Source organism: Xenopus laevis, chromosome 1L, assembly GCF_017654675.1.
Source record: "Xenopus laevis strain J_2021 chromosome 1L, Xenopus_laevis_v10.1, whole genome shotgun sequence".
In the NCBI taxonomy this organism is placed as follows: domain Eukaryota; kingdom Metazoa; phylum Chordata; class Amphibia; order Anura; family Pipidae; genus Xenopus; species Xenopus laevis.
In genome coordinates this window covers 184253552-184274835 of record NC_054371.1, presented here as the reverse complement: position 1 = coordinate 184274835, position 21284 = coordinate 184253552, and the positions used below count along the sequence as shown (strand labels likewise).

At 37.5% G+C, this 21284-nt stretch overlaps 1 protein-coding gene across 3 annotated transcripts in view; it reads left to right on the top strand.

The window, feature by feature from the left end:
• Positions 1-21284, top strand: part of sncaip.L (synuclein alpha interacting protein L homeolog) — a 142620-nt gene that overhangs the window by 101294 nt on the left and 20042 nt on the right. For all 3 annotated transcript variants that reach the window (XM_018264214.2, XM_018264212.2, XM_018264219.2), the window contains 3 exons: positions 5886-6718; positions 12689-12868; positions 20034-20147. In XM_018264214.2, coding sequence (XP_018119703.1) covers positions 5886-6718; positions 12689-12868; positions 20034-20147 — 1127 coding nt within the window. The remainder of the gene's footprint in view (positions 1-5885; positions 6719-12688; positions 12869-20033; positions 20148-21284) is intronic.

The following is a 21284-nucleotide window of genomic DNA, read 5'->3' as shown; positions in this document are numbered from 1 at the left end:
GTTCCTTAAGCATGAAATTTTTGTATTAAAATTTTGTATAAATTTTTTGTTAATTAATTCTTCATTGTTTTCATCTATTTTATTTTATTTTCGTTTTCTTTTCTTTTTCTTTCTCTTTTTTTCCCGTTTTTTTCCTTTTTTTGTTTAGATCTAAGGTTTATTGGTTATATTTTATAATTTTGTGGCTTTCCCTATTATTATGTTTATATTTAATTTGGTTTATTCATTATTGATTAAGTTTATTGCTCATTTGATCTTTAATATAAGATTTTCACCATTATGTCCTGTTTTCCGAGATGCCATAAAGCACTATAGGGCTAACCTATAATACACTCTCACCAGTATCAATTTATATTGACAACCTAGCATTGATCTTCATATATGTGGAATTTAAAACATTGTACAGAGAAATCGCTCAAAGGAAATAATTGGCAACAAAAGTTGAGGAACTTCAATTGCTGGGCGCATGTAACTTTACTGCCCACTAGATACAATTAAACTGGAACAGCGCTTGGGGCATTTGGAACTCACGGTCACATGACCTTTCTGTTAAATGCACATCACTTCCGGCTCTTCGAACTCTTGACAAAGCCACGCTCGTGGCGAAACGGCTGTCGAGGTGCAGCGCGCGCTGTACAAGTGAGGATCCCTCCATACAGGTCCACAAGCGCCAGGACTGCCGAACACCGCTTATCACGGAACCGCAACGGAGACGTTGTTATACGTCTCTTCAAGGACTCACAGTCACTCACGGACTTCCGCATGGTCGGTAATATATTTTTTACCTTAATTGAGCGGGGCTGCGGTGGGAAACATCTATACCTGTAGACACCCCACGGAGGCGTCCTTTGGCTATTCCACACATTTGCACTTACCCACAGGGTTCTAGCCGCACGGCAGGTGCACAAAACCTCCTCCTCCCCCTTGAATACTGAACGGGGTTGTTACCTTGAGGAGACTTACGTTGGAGGGGTGCCTCATTGATAGAGATGTCGCGAACTGTTCGCCGGCGAACTTGTTCGCGCGAACATCGGGTGTTCGCGCTCGCCGGAAGTTCGCGAACGTCGCGCGACGTTCGCCATTTTGGGTTCGCCATTGTTGGCGCTTTTTTTTGCCCTCTCACCCCAGACCAGCAGGTACATGGCAGCCAATCAGGAAGCTCTCCCCTGGACCACTCCCCTTCCCTATAAAAACCGAAGCCCTGCAGCGTTTTTCACTCTGCCTGTGTGTGCTGAAGAGATAGTGTAGGGAGAGAGCTGCTGCCTGTTAGTGATTTCAGGGACAGTTGAAAGTTTGCTGGCTAGTAATCGTTTTGATACTGCTCTGTTATTGGAGGGACAGAAGTCTGCAGGGATTTGAGGGACATTTTAGCTTAGGTAGCTTTGCTGGCTAGTAATCTACCTTCTACTGCAGTGCTCTGTATGTAGCTGCAGTGGGCAGCTGTCCTGCTTCTGATCTCATCTGCTGACTGCTGCAATAACAGTAGTCCTTGTAAGGACTGCTTTTATTTATTTTTTTGTTGTTTTACTACTACTACTACTATAAGAGCCCAGTGCTATTAGTCTAGCAGTGTTGGGGAGTGGGACTGGTGTGCTAATCTGCTGCTCCTAGTAGTTCAGCAGCACCAACTTTAATTTTTTTTTTTTAATATTCATTTTTTTTTTATTTTACTTTTTTTTATTTTACTACCGCTGTAGTAGTGTATAAGTTGACCTTTTAGGCATTATTTGCCCTGTAGGCATTATTTGCACACTGTTTTCTTCAACCCGCCATCGAGCTGTGTGACCTTGTTCCCATTCTGTCTAAATATCCATAATATTACCGTCTCCAGAAAAAACACCGGAGTCACTTTTTTCAAGCAGCATTCATATATTTTACGTAATCCGTATCCACCGCTGTAGTAGTGTATACGTTGGCCTTGTAGGCATTATTTGCACACTGTTTTCTTCAACCCGCCATCGAGCTGTGTGACCTTGTTCCCATTCTGTCTAAATATCCATAATATTACCGTCTCCAGAAAAAACACCGGAGTCACTTTTTTCAAGCAGCATTCATATATTTTACGTAATCCGTATCCACCGCTGTAGTAGTGTATACGTTGACCTTGTAGGCATTGTTTGCCCAGTTTTTTTGGCCGCAGCCACTGAAGCACAGAGGCCAGAAAAAATATGCCATATAAATGCTGAAAATAGTCATTTTTTGCCATACGTTGACTCAACGTATATGGCAAAAAATGACTATTTTCAGCATTTATATGGCATATTTTTTCTGGCAACTGTGCTTCAGTGGCTGCGACCAAAAAAACTGGGCAAACAATGCCTACAAGGTCAACGTATGGCAAAAAATGACTATTTTCAGCATTTATATGGCATATTTTTTCTGGCAACTGTGCTTCAGTGGCTGCAACCAAAAAAACTGGGCAAACAATGTCTACAAGGTCAACGTATGGCGAAAAATTACTATTTTCAGCATTTATATGGCATATTTTTTATGGCAACTGTGCTTCAGTGGCTGCGTCCAAAAAAACTGGGCAAACAATGCCTACAAGGTCAACGTATGGCAGTTGTTTAAAGAGAACAGTAGATTACTAGCCAGCAAAGCTACCTAAGCTAAAATGTCCCTCAAATCCCTGCAGACTTCTGTCCCTCCAATACAGAGCAGTATCAAGCAGATTACTAGCCAGCAAACTTACTATCATCTGTCCCTGAAATCACTAACAGCTCTCCCCCTACACTATCTCTTCCAAGCACACACAGGCAGATTTTTCAGATACATTTTTGCCCTTGATCCCCCTCTGGCATGCCACTGTCCAGGTCGTTGCACCCTTTAAACAACTTTAAAATCATTTTTCTGGCCAGAAATGTCTTTTCTAGATGTTAAAGTTCGCCTTCCCATTGAAGTCTATGGGGTTCGCGAACCGTTCGCGAACCGCTCGCATTTTTGCGCAAGTTCGCGAATATGTTCGCGAACTTTTTTTCCGACGTTCGCTACATCCCTACTCATTGATATTTGTTGACTTTGGCACTTTTGAGACCTGGGGACATTTCAGCATCATACTTTGATTACATTTAATCAAATACCAGCATCGGATGTTTTGGAACTTTTCATTTTCTTCAATTGCCTAAGATTGTGGCACAGGATCGGAGCGCTACAGTTGGCTCCAGATACGCCACTTCTACATTACAGCATATCAACCATTACCTATGCTGGGTTACACTTAGGGAATATTTACAAGGGATCCCTTTGTACATGCAGCGCTGCTTAGTTTGGTTTTTATTGTTTTTGTTTTTATTTTGAGATATGGCATAGTGTTGAACAATAAATATTGCCTTTTACATATTTGAAGCATTCATGTATAATTGAGTAGTTGGGGGTCACATGGGCGGGGAGTATAGTCCCACTTGTTGTGTATATATGTCAAATTGTTGGAGGACACCCCAGCCCATCTGCCCCCACATATATTAGTATCATTGAATTTTGGTGCCCACACTGCACTTATAGTTCGTTTGGTGGTGTTTCAAACCCTAATTTGCTTATTCAGCTTGAAGCAAAATCCCCCAAAGTTTGCATCATTTAAAGAAATGTGTTGCCTTTGGCTATCCAGTACTTGTGACCAAATTACTTTTTGATTTGGTTCTATTTGGGTTTTGTAAAAATGAATCCAAACATACCTTGGCAGAAAAGTCTGTTAATGCAGCGCTCCAAACTTGAAGAACCTTTTCTACTTTTTCCATGTGCGCAAACCTTTAAATGAGTATAGATGAAATTACGTACTTCTAAATTTTGTGCACGCGCTTATATACTCTCATTTTTCATGTTTATTATCATTGACAGCTCCAATTATTTAGAAAAATAGCTCACTTTCTGTAAGTTTGGGTAGTTTAGAATTCAGAGATGCTTTTGCGTAAAGGAAATAAACGTGTCACCAGAACAGCCTCAGTGTATCCTTTAAAGGTGACGGTTTCATACGTCAGGAACTCATCACTTAGAAGTTGTTAACTTGTCTTTGCCATGCTATTACCAATGTGAACTGCAACCACCTGTTCCATCCTGTGCATCACCAACCAATGGAGATGGATAAACAAACAAATTAGTAAATAGCGAAGCTCTTTTGAACTTAAAGGGGCAATATACATCTAAATACACCTTTGCTAAAAAAATCAATAAATAGACTTGTGTTGAAATTATATTCTGCCTTTCCTTTTAATTAAAAAACTATTTTCGATTTTGTTGTCATTATAGAGCACCAAATTGAAAGTTGGGTAATTTTTACTGAACATGTTCCCCCCTTCAATTTTTTCAGAGCTCCTTGTCTCCCTTTGAACAAACAAATGCCTCCCTTCTCTAAGGGGAATATTACAATTCTGGTGATGCACTCCCAAGGTTCTTCCCAACAGAGAAATGATACCACCAAATCATCCAAACTTCAAAAGTCATCACCAATTTTACTCTGGAGAACAGGTGGCTGCAGTGTAATGGACGCCTAACGCATTTCAGGAACACCCCTTAATCATAGGCCTATGATAAAGGGGTATTTCGGAAACATGTTAGGTGTCCATTTCAGTGCAGCCACCTTTTTTTAATGTCTTAATAAACAGTTTTTTTTACTTTATGAAGCAGTGTGCATTCAAATTTTTTTTCTTTTGGTCTTGAATCCTTCATCACATACTAGCAAGATGGAGGATTGTTGTATCAGAAGCATGTCATACAAGCAAAAGAATGACTAAATGCTTTACGTGGTTCTCCAGAGTGAAATTTGTCCCTTCCTTATCTAAGCAGCAGCCTATGTGCAGCTCATTATCAGATGCTTTTTGGTGGACTGGTAATTAGTTTTCTTAGCTGTTCCTGTGCTCTGCAGGAAAGGAAGTGTCAGGAAGTACTGCAGTCAAACTGGCTTCATTTTCTTGTTTAATGCCAGATATAACATAATAGACACAACTATAGATTTGCTTTAATTGAAACAATAGGTAAAAAGCATGTTCATCACAAGCCATATTCTATATAATTAGGTATTTTAAAGGGATTTTGCAACCATGGTGAATTTATATGAAACAGGGAAGGTAGATTCTTATTTTTTTATTAGGCAAGCGTTAGGTGAAAAGCAGCAGTGTGCTGATTTAAAGGGAAAAGTAAACAGTCTTTGCCAAGAATGTTTGTTCAGTTGATGATATATATATGAAATATTTAAGGATAATGTTCCCTATGAGACCTACTAATAGTCCTCCTACATAGGCTAATGTCATAGATACATGTATACATTTGGAGACTAAGGTCAAAGTGGGCCAGAGTGCCCAAATAAATATGACCATTGCTGGCCATCATCATCCTCAGTGCTAATGAAGGTCACATAAATGATAATAACTTGTGCTCAGGATTATTTGTACACAAGCTTGAAAAAAGGTAATATTCAGGCCTGAAATGTTGCTTGTTGTGATACCAATAAAGGCTTTTGGAACCGTGGATGCTGGTGATGTGACTTAAGCTATTGATGTTATTAAACATTATTATGTTTCCTATAGTTCCAACTTACCCTAATTTTGCTTTATTTTCTTGAAAGATTCAGAGTAGGGTTACAGTGGCAGATATTTGTGGGAGGAGAAAGACTAGAAAATGGTTGGTTGGATTGGTTGCCATCTTCTGTAATGTCCTAGGCAGAAGATATAACACACTGTTTTTCCTCTTGTATGTCATACAAAATAATATATAATTGAGCTGTAATGTCTTAGAACTATTTAGAATATTCTGTTCATAGACAATGCTCCTCCAAAATTACAATGTCCTCAAATGTTTATTTAAAAATATTTGCTTTTCTCTTTCATCCAATAACTATATGAACTTATTTTGAGAGCATTCCTAAATAATGATTTGCTTTTATGATATTTTAGTTTCCAGTACAAATTGGAGCTGTGGAGTGTCAACTCTTATTGGAAACACACAGAAGCCAACAGGAATTGCAGATGTCTATAGTAAATTCAGACCAGTGAAGAGAGTCTCCCCACTAAAACATCAGCCAGAGAGCCCTCAAATCAATGAAAGTGATGACCAAAAAGAAGAAAAAGAGGAAAATCATAAGAATGGTGATCCAGATAAGTCTAGCACCACAGAGAATATCCCTACCGATGATGGGAGCTTTAAAAGTAAGAGTATTGAAGCAAGTGTCTTGCTTGGTGAAATTGAACATTATGACTTGGACATGGATGAGATTTTGGATGTGCCTTACATCAAGTCCAGTCAACAGCTCAGTCTCTTTACTAAGGTTGCAGCAGAGACAAGGACTTCAAATATCTTCCCATTGGTCAAAGGAAAGACTGGGACTATTGGAAACGTGGAGAATTTGCCAACAAATGGTGCACAATTTTGTGTGCTGTCCCCTGTTAAAAACTCTGCTCAGCCCTCTGTCCTTGATCCAAACAGGCATTTATCTGGGGGATTAGCGCTTTCTCAGTCTAGTATTCAAAGTGGCTCAGTCCATGAACCTGAATACCAAAACAAGGGCTTTCTTAACAGAACTTTGTCTGATTCCCATGCACAGAAACTTGAAAAGAATATGCCAAACTGCCAGCTCAGGGCTTTCCATCTGCAGGGAGCAGCTACCGAACCACAACTGGATGGGATAAATGGTAATTTGAACTGGAACTTTTCTGACGAAAGAAGTGAAGATATGAAGAAAATTAAAAGCATCATAAACATTGTTAAAGAAGGTCAAATCTCCTTGCTGGTGAGTAAAAAAAAAACCACATATTGATGCTGTCTGCTTGCTTGTTTGTTTTTGTGGAGGCAGAAGAGTTTCATGTAGCAAAGATTGCAATCTGCAAACAAAACAAGAGCAATTTAATGGGATGCGAATCTCGCTCTCTCTCTATATATATGTAGGCGGCAAAGTGCAGAGGGGAAGCAGGGAGGATACTTGGGTATAATTTGGTGCATATGTTGCAGCTCATTTCCGCAAGATGGGCAGTTAGCTTGAACCAACATATTTTCTGCATGATTGATTGAGTTATTTATTTATATTCAGAGATGTTTACTCTATGTCAGCTTTTGAAATAGCTTTCATTATCAATGCAAGGAAGCCTGTCTGCCTTCAGCCACTTGTCATTGCTCACCGTGGGAACACCGGCCTGCCTCTTGTCCTTCCATTAGTATTCAGAGGCACTTTTTTCTAGGACTTCACAGGCAAAGGCTGAACATAAAGACAAGTACCTCCCTGGCCCATGCAAATCTTTTTGCTAATTAAAGCCATTATCATTGGTTACAAAGTAACAAATAATAGCTCAAAAACATGATGCAATTCAAGCAATTTGGCCATTGGGGGTGCATTTCTAGAGAACATCCTAAACCTGCAGCCTACTACATATTGTGAAACTACAGCTCCCAGCGTACTCTTTGACATGGGATGCTAACAGTTATTCCTAACCTGGAGGGTCACATATTGAACCTCCCTATAAATCCAACCATATTTGTTATAAATACTAGGCAGTTTGGACTTTTGAGCATTAGTAACATATGTATAAAACTGCATAGTGGCCCAGACTTTTCACATAAACTTGTATGGGTTTTTGTAGCCTTTCCCAGTAGTACAAAGGCTGGTTAGGAAAAAATAATTGATGATTGCATGTATATAATGGCATTGTTTATACAAAAGGATCTGGGCTCTGCATTCTTTGTGCCTTTAAATACATGTCCAATTAATTTTACTCTATGTTATTTTCTACTCGTACAGAACAATCAAAAAGGTATTTGGGCAAATCCTGCAATTAATCTCCATTAAGACGTTGCAAGTGATACAGCCAGAGAAGAGCAAGCCTTTTCTTAGACTATAGTGCAAATATTTTAAATAAGGGATTCTGTATCCCTGTTGTAAAATCATAGGATGTTATAAGTTACTGAGGAATTCTAACACCACAAAAAAAGGCTCAAGGCCACAAGCTGAGTGATTTCAGCATAGTTCAGTTTGTCATGTGACATTATGCACTAATTGTAACTGATGACATCATTAAGCACTATTTATAAGGAAATATTTCATAGGTTATTCATGACTCGTGTATTATATATATTATTATACCTTATATTTCTCAAGTTGAAAGACTTTTCCATGAGTTACAGAAACACAGAGGCACCTGCATTGAATCAGTTGACAAGTTTAATTTCTTGACTGCTATAAATAATATTTTGTCTTCACTGATTCTGATGACAGATGTGCTGCTGAACCCTCTGGCACTCATAAGCTTATATAGTATTCAGGGAAAGTTGCTATAGGTTTAATTTGCTAATTTCTTCAACTGTCTGGAATATAGCTTTGAAATGATAGCAGTGAGACCTTCCAAGGGATTTTAGCACTTGGTGAAACACATTATAGTTCAAAATGAATAACCGTAAAAACCTGACACGGTGAGCTTAACATAATGTTACCAGATTTCTCCTTGAATGGGGATTCTTTTGAAGAATCATAATGTCGAGCTTCAGACATAGTACTGCGTTTAATGCTTTACATACCATGTGCCGTAGAATATATTGCACCGGCAAAAATATCAGTAGATATCTATCAAACCAGTCATATTGAACACAGTGATAGATTGGACACTTGCTCTTCAAGGTTACATTAATAATAATTTCCCTTATCAAGAAAGCTCCAAATTATGGGGAGAGCCCTCTCCTACAGACTCAATTTTAAGTAAATAATTCAAAATTTAATTATTTACTTTTTCTCTGTAATAATACAAAACTACCTTGAACTTCACAAATCCATATTGGTGACAAAAACAATCCTATTGGGTTTATTTAATATTTACATTTGTTTATAAGGTGTGGAGATCTAAAATACAGAAATACCCCTTATCCAGAAAACCCCAGGTCCCAAGCATTCCAGATAATAGATCCTACACCTATACAAGTATCTTAGTAGCACTTTATAATTTTTTTTTGGATGTATAACTATTAAGTTATACATACAAAGCAGTTGTTGGGAATTTGGGCTTTGTTTAGACTTTGAGAAGGTAATGTTAGTCTTTGCACTCCAGAGACTTTTAAATCTGTGCTGATAGATGGTAGTTGGGTTCTTGAAACTTCATTATTCTCCAAAAGAACTCAAATATCATCTATCACCAGAGATATTAAAGGCCCTGGGGGGCAAGGCATGTTATTCTCAGCAAAAGTAAAAGTCTTGGGGCAAGACATATTATTCTAAGCAAAAATAAAAAGTCCTGGGGGGAAATATATTATTCTTAGCGAAAATAAAAGTCTGGGTTAAAGCATATTATTCTTAGCTATAATAAAAGCCTGGGGCAAAGCATATTCTCCTTGGTTAAAATGCAGGTATGAAGGGGGACAAAGAATATTCTCTGCAACACTAAGGGGCCAATTTCTGTTTTTTCCTTGAATCTCTAAAAATCTGTGGTTTTCCTATTTTTTAAAAGCTCTAAACATTCTATATTTAAGTGTAAAAACCACAAAAACCTCTAATACAAAACTTGCCAGGTAAAAGTTGTCATGGTCTTCTAGAAGTCAATGGAAGCTGATCTGATCCTATTGGACAGTTATTAATAAATTTGGTTTTTTAGAGGTTTTTGAATTTTTTTCTGCTAGGAATTGTCTGAAAAACCCAGATTTTTAGACGTATTCGTATTTTTTTTTTCAGATTGTTCAGCATTATTTTCTGTTTCTACTTTTTTTATTCGTTTCTTTTAAAAAATCTCATGATATTCGTGGTTTTAGAGAAAGTGAGTTTAGACATGGTTTCAGAGAAAGTGAGTTTCGACCTTTAATAAATAGGCCTCCACAAATTGTTCTCAGTTAAAATAAAAGTTATGGGGCAATGCATATTATTTTAAATAAATTTGTGAGCAAAAATAAAAGTCTGAGGTCAAGATCATAAGAAAATCATAAAAAAGACATTTGTGATCAGCATAGTGTTCTAAACAGAGGTTAAACTCTGGGGCAAGGCATATTCTCAGCAAAAGATTTCTGGGGGCAAGGCACATTATTTGAAGGAATAATAAGACTATTGGGAAGCACCATTATGATTTTCTGCATCTGTAAGTAATGCAATGGAAAATAGTTGTACCTCATCGACAAGGTAGTTCTGCCAGGTACTGTGTGTATTGGTGGAATCATACTGTACTTAACCTTTTTATGGATAATTACTGTCTGAAATAGTAATTGTTGGAAATATCATTAACAGTATTCTGGGAATAATAAGAGTTTATTCTGACTGGACAATGTCCTAACTAGACACTTGCCTACCTTCCAGTAATTATTTTATAGCCGAGTCTAGTCTAGTGGTGTGGGCTGCAGATGATGTACTAAGTAATAAGTGATAAAAGGGAGACAGAGCCAACCTGTCAGCTTTCCAGAAAGAGTTTGGCAACGGCTGTAGATGCTAATTGTGCTGGCTACTTGCCATGTCTGTTTTATCTACAGGCACAGGATGGGTTGTTTTATTGGGTATGTCGACAGGTAACTCAAAAATTCTCAATATCTATATTAATTAGAAAAGCTGTAGCATAGTGCCATACACACACTTGTACATTATTTTATAAAATGTACCAACAGTTTGGAAGAAGGTCCAACCTGTGGTTCTCCGGCTGTCAAACTATAACTGCCATTTTGTTTCTGCTTTCATTGACTACTCTTTGTTTTGAATAGTGGTTTGAATTTCTGTAGAGCTTTGTAATAAAATTTGACATTGCTACATTTATACAGGTATGGGATCTGTTATCCAGAATGCTCGGGACCTAGGGTTTTCAGTTAAGGAATCTTTCTGTAATTTGGATCTCCATACCTTAGGTGTGCTAAAAAAAAATTTGAAACATGAATAAAACTTAATAGGATTGGTTTTCCTCAAACAAGGATTAATGATATTTTATTTAGGATCAAGTTCAAGGTATGAGACCTGTTATCGAGAATGCTCAGGATCTTTCTGTATTTTGGATCTTCATACCTTATATCTAATAGAGAACCATGGAAATATTAAATAAACCCAATAGGCTGGTTTTGCTTCCAATAAGAATTAATTATATTTTAGTTTGGATCAAGTACAAGGTACTGTTTTATTATTACAGAGAAAAAGGAAATAATTTTAAAAAATGGATTATTTGGATATAATGGAATCTATGAAAGACAGCCTTTCTGTAATTCAGAGCTTTCTGGATGATGGGTTGCTGGATAAAGGATCCCATACCTATACTGTTTCATTATTATAGAGAAAAGGGAATAATTTGAAATGTAATTATTTGATTATAATGAAGTCTATGGGAGATGACATTCCCGTAATTCAGAGCTTTCAGGATAATGAGTTTCTGGATAACGAATCCCATACCTGTACCAGCATATGTTATAATACTAGACTGAAACACTCTGGAGAAGCACAGATACGTTTTTAAAGACTTCTCTGAGTTTTTATAAAATTATACTAAGGGGCTGATTTATCAAAACTCATACTGGGGAATCCTGAAGGATTGGATTGCAGTTGGATTGTTTTAGGATTTATCAGATTTTTTATTTTAACGAATTGTCACATTTATTAAAAAACAGTCCTACAGGGTAATAGTGTTCAGTGCTGCTCAGCAGAAACCCTGAACACTATCACTTGTCCGAATCTATGCTGTCCAATGTGTTTCAGGAACCATTGTTAATTCTCCATAAAAAAAATCATTCATCTCTTAAGTTTCATTTTGTAATGTTGTGCTTTTGCCTAAAATGAATAGAAGTCATGAATATATATCCATTGACAGCACTCCAGTTTCTTTAAAACCGCCTTCAATATTTGCAGTTATTATATCGCCTGTGAACAGCAATACGATGCAATGTTTAAAGTGGCACTCCACTCTTTGTCAAGCATTGACAAAGCTTGACAAAGAGTGGAGTGCCACTGGAAACGTTACATTGTGTTGCTGATCTGCTATGCAAATAACTGCAAATATTAAAGGCAGTTTTAATGAAATTGGAGTGCTGTCAATGAATATAGGTTTGTGTACTATGGTGGAGCCCCTGTGAACAGCCTGGAGGACGTGCACCTAAAAGGAAAGCAGGCAGAGAAAGTAAGTGCAGTTTAACTGGAACTGCTTGTAGAAGTCATGAATAGTCAGTATGTGCATATACAAGTACATAAGAAACCCCCTAATTAGACTTCCATTCTTGCTGCTTAAAAAGTCTGCCCTATTGTTTTCCCTGACACAGGCGATGGCTTGGGAACCATAGTTTGGCTCTGTGCATTATTGACTAAACATCATAAAGCTTCATTTATCAAGAAGAAATTCCCACTCAGTTTTGTGCCTTTATATGTGTTTTTTATTGTTTTGTGATACTGTTATACCATTGTTTACAGCACACACAAATAAGTTGGCCCTTTTTCATTTAAACATTTATAACAGAAGTAATGGATGCCATAATGCAGATGCATCAGAAAAGTCCATGAATTCATCATATTTTACTGAGAGCTGTTTAAATGCCAGAACATTTTGGCAAGCGCACTTGCTCCATATCCTTCTCTTATTAAAATCTAATGTTTTAACTGGAAACTTGGTTTGCCTTGAAATCAACTATAACAGAAGATACACAACAACAACTAGAATATATTGCCTATTGTGGCTTTTTTCTCCAGAAATGGTAAATTTAAAATGTGCATGAAGACTTATTTCCCCTAAATGTATCCACACTGACAGTTGTGCTTTCCCTTTGTTTCTTTGTACAGCCGCACATTGCTGTTGATAATTTGGATCAAATCCATGATGAAAATGGAAACAACCTTTTGCATATTGCTGCATCCCAGGGACATGCTGAATGCCTGCAGCACCTTACTTCTCTGATGGGCGAAGACTGCTTGAGTGAAAGGAATGATGAGAAGCTTACTCCTGCTGGTTTAGCTATAAAGGTAATTCTTGTTTGGTCACACTGTGCTGGAAGTTAGGTCAGAACCTCATGGAAGATTATTGTAAGACTGTACTTGACCCATAGGATTTCATCATGCAAGTTGTTGTGGGATAATATCCTCCATGTTTCCTTCCAGTTGTTTCGGATGGAAAAGCTTTATGTTGTTTAATAAGTTTCATTATTTTTAGCCATGTGCAACTACATATAGGATAGGATATCTGTCAAGCCAACCACATTCAACAAAAGCTTCTCATTGTAACATTTCATATCCAATGAGACCTGACTTCTGAGTGATCACAGCAGTGGATATATATTTAAAAGATGTATTTAAAAGCATCTATATTTATTTAGCATTTTAGAAAAACCGGTTCAGGTGTTGTTTAGGAATTCTTCAAGCAAATTAGACATTGAGGCGCCTACTCCCTGTTGTAAATATCAGTGAGCTAGGATACTTAGTAAATAAAATACCATACACACTGACAGGATCTCTGCCAAGCTTCCCACTTTGAAGACTTAAATCAACAACCCCAGTGGTTTTTATCTACTGTTTAGCATGATGACTTACAAATGGGATTTCTGCTTATGTCAAGGAATTGCATACTTTCCATTGACTTCTTGCTTAGAGAAAGAGTTGAACTAGAAGAAATCCAAGATTTGTTTGTTTATTTTTTTAAAAATCCATACAGTTGGGTTATCTTATGTTTGTTGAGTAAATGTGTTTGATTCCAGGGAGTGCATTATCTGCAAGGAATCTGTATGTTTCTCCCATGATTCCCTGGGTTTCCTCCAGGTATTTCAGAAATATACAGGTAGGCTCAGTGGCTCATGATAAAATTACCATAGTGTGCATGAATGGGATAGGGACCGTAGATTGTAAGCTCCACCGGGGCTCCACCGAATATTCTCTGTAAAGAACTGCGTAAATGGGTTGGCGCTATATAAATAAAGTGTAATACAAACCGTTTAATGTTTTTTCAAGACAGAGATAGTAAACCACAAGACACCGACGTTCAGCCAAGGTACACACATCACCAGAGTTTTAGGTTAACCTGGGAGTTCAGCAGACTTTCTGTTCTGGCCCTGATCCAGTTTTATATGAAGAAAACATTAGAAGCTCAAATTTCCAGCCAGCATATTAACATTGATAATACTGTATCTCCCGATATGACTAAAGAAAAAGAAATAAAATGACTATGCATTTCACTAGATAAAGAAATGGAACAATTCTGGCAATCGTATCCACTCATATTAGCAGCATCGGTGCTTCAAAACCCAATAATCGAGAAACTATTTCAGCAGCACTCCGATTAAGTGAAAAAATTTAAATTTTATTTGTGCCTCAAGCTAAGCGAAGTTTCGAGCTTATCCAGCCCTTTATCAAGCTTCTGTGGGATCAAAACCCAATAATGTTATCAAATACAAACCATGGCCTGTCAGTAAGGTTTTCCCTTCACTTACATTCTGTGGTTACACTTCATTCCTAATCCTCTCACTCTGAATTGAAAATAAATAAATGATGGGTTACTCTGACAGCTAATGTAACCAGTAAATAAATGATGGATTAGTGTGGCATTAACTAATAATGGATGTCACGTCTGCAAACCCACATGAATTATTTATGTCTTTATTTTACCTTTATTCATTTTTATACTTTCATATTTTTTATTCAGTAATATATTAGGGCACGTGTATGTCCACAAGTGCAGTGAGCAAAATGCAATTTCGACTGCAACCGCCATGTTTTTTTATACAATAAAACACTTTTTCCTAGAATTCCAGTGTAATTGTGGTCGCAAGGGGGCGATGTGCTTGGTGCAACTGTATCTTATAGATGCAGTTTTAGAATCATAAATGTTAACGTTAAGATGGCAATAAATAACAAGAAAAGATTTAAAGGGGTTGTTTACCTTTAAATTTACTTTTAGTAGTATGTAGAGAGTGATGTTCAGAGACAAAATGCAGTTGATTATAATTTTTTATTATTTGTGGTTTTTCAGTTATTTAGCTTTGTATTCAGCGACTCTCGTTTTCAGTGATCTGGTTGCTAGGGTCCAAATTACCCTAGCATTTAAAAACCCCTATTTGAAAGCTGGAAAGAAAGAGCAAGTGTCACGGCTGGCACCCTAAATCCAGAACCGATTCCAAGCACCCTGGTCTCGGCTCGTGCTTCTGCCTGTAGCAGCCACCATTGGCCTCGGGAGGAACCCTCAGCTACTCAGATGCTGCCAGGTCTTAAAACGAGAGGTGCAAAGCGAGGGGTTCTGGACAAGCAGAGGGGCATGACCTGAAAGCAAAGTCTTTGGGCAGAAGGTCAAGGTATCAGGACAGGCCAAGTCGAGGCAGGCAGAATACAATGAAGTCAAATAACAGGCAAGGGTCAGATTTCAGAAGGTAGAATCGTCAGGAACAGGCAGGGGCCACAACAGGTAATCAAAAGCAGGTTTCAGGAACAGAATAGCAAAAGCTAAGCACCAGGAACAAACTCCTATAACGGGCAATGTGAAAATCCAAACTGTGCCTTTAAATACTTTTAAATTTCGCGCCACTGCGCGCTGACGTCACACGCCAGTGCGCATGCGCCTTTAAATAATGAACGTGCGCCGCTTGCCCTTTGGGAAGCCGGCACAGGAACAGACTGGACGCATGCGGCAGGTGTGCCTGACAGAGACACGGCAGACGCCCCGCATGCCAGGGGCACACCACTAGACCACCAGGGTATGTGGATTTTATTACAGAAGGGCAAATAACTCAAAAACTATAAAATATAAATAATTAAGACCAATTTCAAAGCTGCTAGGGATTGGACAACATCTATCATTGGTCTCAATTGTGGTGTATCTTAAAATCAATACACTCTGTTTTTTATTATTGGTTTTCTAGCACATGGCACAATGATGCAGGTGGTGTTATCTTGCTATGATTTTTCAAGAACTGGATTGGTTTGGTCTGTAAAGAATTGTATTGGTAATTATCTCAGGCAATATGGAAACTCTCACATACATGTATGAATTCATATGTATGTATGCAGAAAAGAAGGTTTTCCAGGAACAGAATGTGAACTCAATATGTCCTCAAATGTTACACATGTTAAAGGAAAATAAGGCAACTTTTAATTTGGTAATAGGTTATTCACGTTCACATCTCTGCTTGGTTGTGTGTGTGTGCATGGAGTCTGGCCATTTGTAGAGAGGTCAGGAACCAAGGTAAAATAACATAGAATGGAATTCTAATATCTCTACTACAGTAACATGTGTGTTGTAAAAATAATCGCTGTTATCATACCTGCACGTTTTTGTGTTTTATTTTTATATATTTTATATAGTTTCACTTATGCAGTAAGTGACAAAACAGGCTACTTTGTAAAATATAACCACTGTTGCATTCCCAGCAAATAACGCCTGCAGCTTTATACAACAAATCCAAGTGTTGCCTTTTTCAAATGAACAGAAGGAAAGTATTTGGATTTTAAATGGTTCTTAGAGTAACTTAATGGAGAAAGATCTCCTTCTATAGTTTGATTCATAACCCCAAGTGTATTTAAATCGACAGGCTGTTAAATGCGTTTGCCATAAGTCACTGCTGTAGTTAAGTTTCTTTTTTTTTGGAAAATTTCCAAAATTGTGTCTGTCTGGTTCAACAAACTTTAATATATATTTGGGGAAAGAGCTGAAGAGGGAATTCTGCAGGACACCTTACAGCCATAATTACTGCATTATCATGTGTGTGTGTGGGGGGGGGTAAATAAAATACTTTTGGTAGAGAAAAATATTGTTTTGCATATCCTAGTTAAAACATTTCATCACTGACTTCCTATATATACATAATGATAGCAACATGTTATGCTATATATAAAATGACCATTAGATTTATATACAGGTAAAACTGCCACCATCTTTGCATTCAAAAAATCAAAGTAGACCCCCATATAATATTATAGTCCTAACTATTTACCTCTACTTATATTATTTACAGGGTGGCACTTCCTTGTTTGGTTGTATCTCTTTGGAAATGTGTCTCCTGCACTGCGCACTGGTCCTTCCTATAAGGGAGAGGTTTTCAAGATGAACCATTTTTAAGCTACCATTAAAGGGACAGGTGCTTGGATGTATATAGATATGAGAAATTGAACTAAAAAACCCTGTTTTTAAAAACATATGCACCTGCACAGACTGAATTATTAGTAACCCACAAGTCCATTGATCAGCTATGCTCTCTTGTATGTTTAAAGTCCAATAAATCTGCCCATAAATATGGCAACATTTTATGATCCTCCAAATTTCTTATTAATTAGTTACATAGTTGTTATTTCGTTATTTTTGGTTGAAAAAAGACCAAAGTCTATCAAGTTCAACCCCTCCAAATGAACCCTAGTTCATATATATAAACATAGCGACCTATTTAAACAGTCGGTATATAAAACTATAGGCATACCAATATCTATACTAACTAACAGATATTCAGATCACAATAGCCTTGGCTATTATCAGTGTTCCATAATTCAAGCCCTCACAACATCACCTGGCAGTGCATTCCACAACCTCACTGCCCTCACTGTGAAGAACCACCTACACTAATTCAAATGAAAGTTCTGTTCCTCTAGTCTAAATCTGGCCATAGACGTCTACATTTAGCTACATATCGTACAAACGATCGTTCGGTGCCACCTCCCGACCTGCCACTAACCATTCAGATCAAATAAAGTAGTAAAAGAACAGATCAGACGATGTTCTGTCCCTGACAGCGATCGTACCAAAGTTATGTCCGAGATATTATCAGTAGCCGACAGAAATTTTCTAACCTGTCCGATCAACCGAACGACCGATCGCCATCTTATGAAAAATGTTGGGACATCGACACACGGCCCTGAAAATGTTACGGAAATTCATACGATCAAATCTTTGCATCTACAGCCAGCTTTAAGGGGTGGCCTCTGGTGGGGTGATCCTCTTTATGGGAAAAAGATCCTCCTTTTTCCATCTAATGTACTTGGAAAAAGTAATCATGTCCCCTCACAAGCTCTGACAATTTACCCTCATGGTTTAAACCCTCCATCCCTCAGTTTAGTACTGAAGCCCAAAACTGCACTGCATATACAAGGTGAGGCCTTACCCGAGACCTTTAAAGAGGCAAAAAAATTATGTTTTAATTTTTCAAGTTAATGTCCTTTTTTATGCAAGACAGCACTTTTTTTGCTTTAGTAGCCACTGACTGACAATGTATAGAGTTACACGGCTGGTAAGCCACAAAAATCCCCATCTTTACCTATCTTGGTAATCCTAATTTCAGGATAAGCATTTTATGAACTCAGTTGTACTGCTTAAGTTTTTTTTAAAGTGTTATCAAGTATTTACATAGATTCAGGAATCAATTTTCCTTACAGAAATTTCTTACAGTTGCTTAATCTGTGTTTCACTATTACCCCCAAATTATTCTTCATGAACTATTTATTTATCATTGCCATGAATATTCTAATTATCCAGATGTATAACCTTAACTTTATTTACACTGAACCTCATCTACCACCTTGCAGACTTTGACTCTTGACAAACAAGTCCTTGTTTTGTTAAATGGGGCCCGTGAGGAATATTGCTTCCTCCAAAGACTTCAGAAAGGATTTCTTAATTACTTTTGGGAATGTCTGTCTCTTCATGACCCTGTGAAGAAGATCACAATATTTGCATGTTTGTAGTCATTTATTAATGATGTCTGCTTAATATTCATGTCATAGCCTTTGCCATTACACACTCAACATATGGTCATAATTATGTTTTAAAGAGGCACATTTAGTGGGCGTATTGAATGCACCAATTGATAAATGGACTTGTGATTCCATGCAAAGAGAAACATTTCTGAAAGTCAACAAAAAATTGCTTGTATGAGCCAAGCAGTACATTTTCTATATAGGGCAGGCCATACATTATGTATAGCAAATGTCATTTATGATTTATGTGGCGTTTGAGTTAAGTTTTTGCAGTGTTGTGAAGATTTATATCCTTTAATGGTTTATTAAAATAAAAGCACTTTTTGAGACTACAGGGTAATATAAAAAAGTAAAGTAGTAATTTTATCAGCCTTCAAATTCCAATTTTCGCAATATTTTAACATATTAATTTCTAGAAACTCTAAAATTAAGAGCAAAAACTTGAAACCTCAAATATATGGAGTCAGTAGTTAAAAGTGTCTTATTTTATGTCGCTGTTAGGTGTATTTTCTAAGTTCCAGCTATTTAAACATTTTGCAGGCTCGTTCACATTTTATTGAATTTTGACTTTTTCATAAATAAGTGCACAATTAAGACTTTTAAGTATTCTAGATTTTTTTAATTCTGAAAACTCGTTTTCATTTTGATAATGCTGCTTATCTTGTGTGCAGCAGGTCTAGGGTACCAATCAGCTATTTGCTTTCAAACAACTGGTCAGTAAATGGTACCTGCTGATTGGTCACTAAATCTGGCCATGCATGCTTGGATTTGGTCCAGCAGTTTGGACAATTTTGGCAGCACTGCCTTGCAATGCTGGGGTCCCAGGTTCTAAACTGAATGGTATCTGCCAGTTTTTGACCACAGTAAAGATAAGAAGACCAGGTGCAATTTTCTTTTTACTTTGCAGCGTTGTATTACATTGCCCCATTACTGAATTATAATCCTATAAAGTAGAATGGCCTGGTCAGTTGAACCATGATCTGTCAGCATTGGGGCATAACCAGATCAGAACAGAAAGCAAATATAGGAAAGATACTAATAAAGAGTATAATGTCTTTGACTTATGCATTTCCTTGTACTAGACTAGAATTTTTTTTTATAGCTTAGACATATTTAAAGACAGACAGGAATAAAGAGGTTACTGTAAATGTTTAATTTTGGTGTGCAAGTTAGATAAAGCTAATGTTCTAGGAGCTGGATTCTAAGGAGCGGAGATTCCAAAGGAGAGGAGAAAGTATGCCGGGTACTTTTGATAACTACGTCTGTCCAGCTGCCCATTACTGTACTTGATGCATTATTTCTGGCAACTAGAGTTTCTCCGAACTTCTTAAAAGAAAGAGGCAGTAAACATGATGAATTCATAGGCAGACTTTTAATGACAGGCCTTCTCCTTCCACAACTTTTTATTGGGCAAGGGATGATGTCTGTATATTTTGACAAATTATTTTTCTTCCTTTTTCTGCAGAGAGGTCAGCTGGAGTGCGTCCGCTGGATGGTGAGTGAAACAGAAGCCATTGCAGAATTAAGCTGCTCTAAAGATCACCCAAGCCTTATCCATTATGCAGCTGGCTATGGACAGGTATGGAGCTCACCTTGTGTCATTTTACTACACTATTATTGCTGCACTGTGATGATAATTCCTGCTTTATCCATAGATAGATTTACTGCTACACTACCTGAAACAATTTTTGTCTATTCTTTGGTACGTGCATGATCCAGGCATGAGCAATATACAATATACCATAGAGGCACATACTATTTGCTGCTTGAGTTGGTCATTTGGTCAGGCAGTTTTGCCAATTTAAGTCATACTGCATAACCTTTAAACCTGAGTTTAAATAGGGGCCGTTTTGAAAGACTCTTCTGTCCTGTAGCTTTTATACTTGATCCCCATTCTTTAATAGTACTAATAATATAAGAGTATGTGGGAAAGAGCTTGCAATCTATTTGAAAGAGTAGGTGCAGATCAGTAAAGATGTGCACTACAAGGAGCTATAATTAAATGTATTCTGAGAAACTGTACTTTCAAGGCTTGTGTCGTTATGAATACTACAGAACGTTCTAGAGATAGGGGGCTGCACAAGAAAATAACCTCAGTTGCAATAGAGTAGGGTGACATGGAATTTATTCAGAAGGTGTACTTAGAAGACCATTGTAGGAGCATAGTGAGAGACTGGGTACAATTCAATTTGAAACCCATAATTAAATATGAGTTAGAGGCCAGATGGAGAGATATTGGAGATCGATGTGCTGGACAAAATATATGAAGAGAAGCTCCATATCAACATATAGACATAACTGACAGTTAAGATGCATAATTGTGACATGAGGCAATTTATCCCTTGGACCCCCAGGTACATTAGGGATAATTTGGCAAATTATTTTCCTCTATATAGCTGGGCACTGGTAATGCCAACATGCCAGTAGCAATTCTGATTATGTTAAATACATTTGCTCATATGGAGAACATGCAATGATTTATAATTCAAAAAGACATATTCAGCAGAGAAATAATTCTTCCAGCATGACTAGTGGAGCTGGTTTCTGAGCAGATGTAGTGCTGGCTTTATGTACATAACACTGGCAGCAACTCTCCTGTTCTGCACCATAAGCAGCGCGCAATACTGTCTGCACAGTTTATTCCAAGCCTAGAGCAGCCTGATGCATCCACCAGAGGGAAAATGAAACTCACAATATTTAATGAATAACAGTTGTT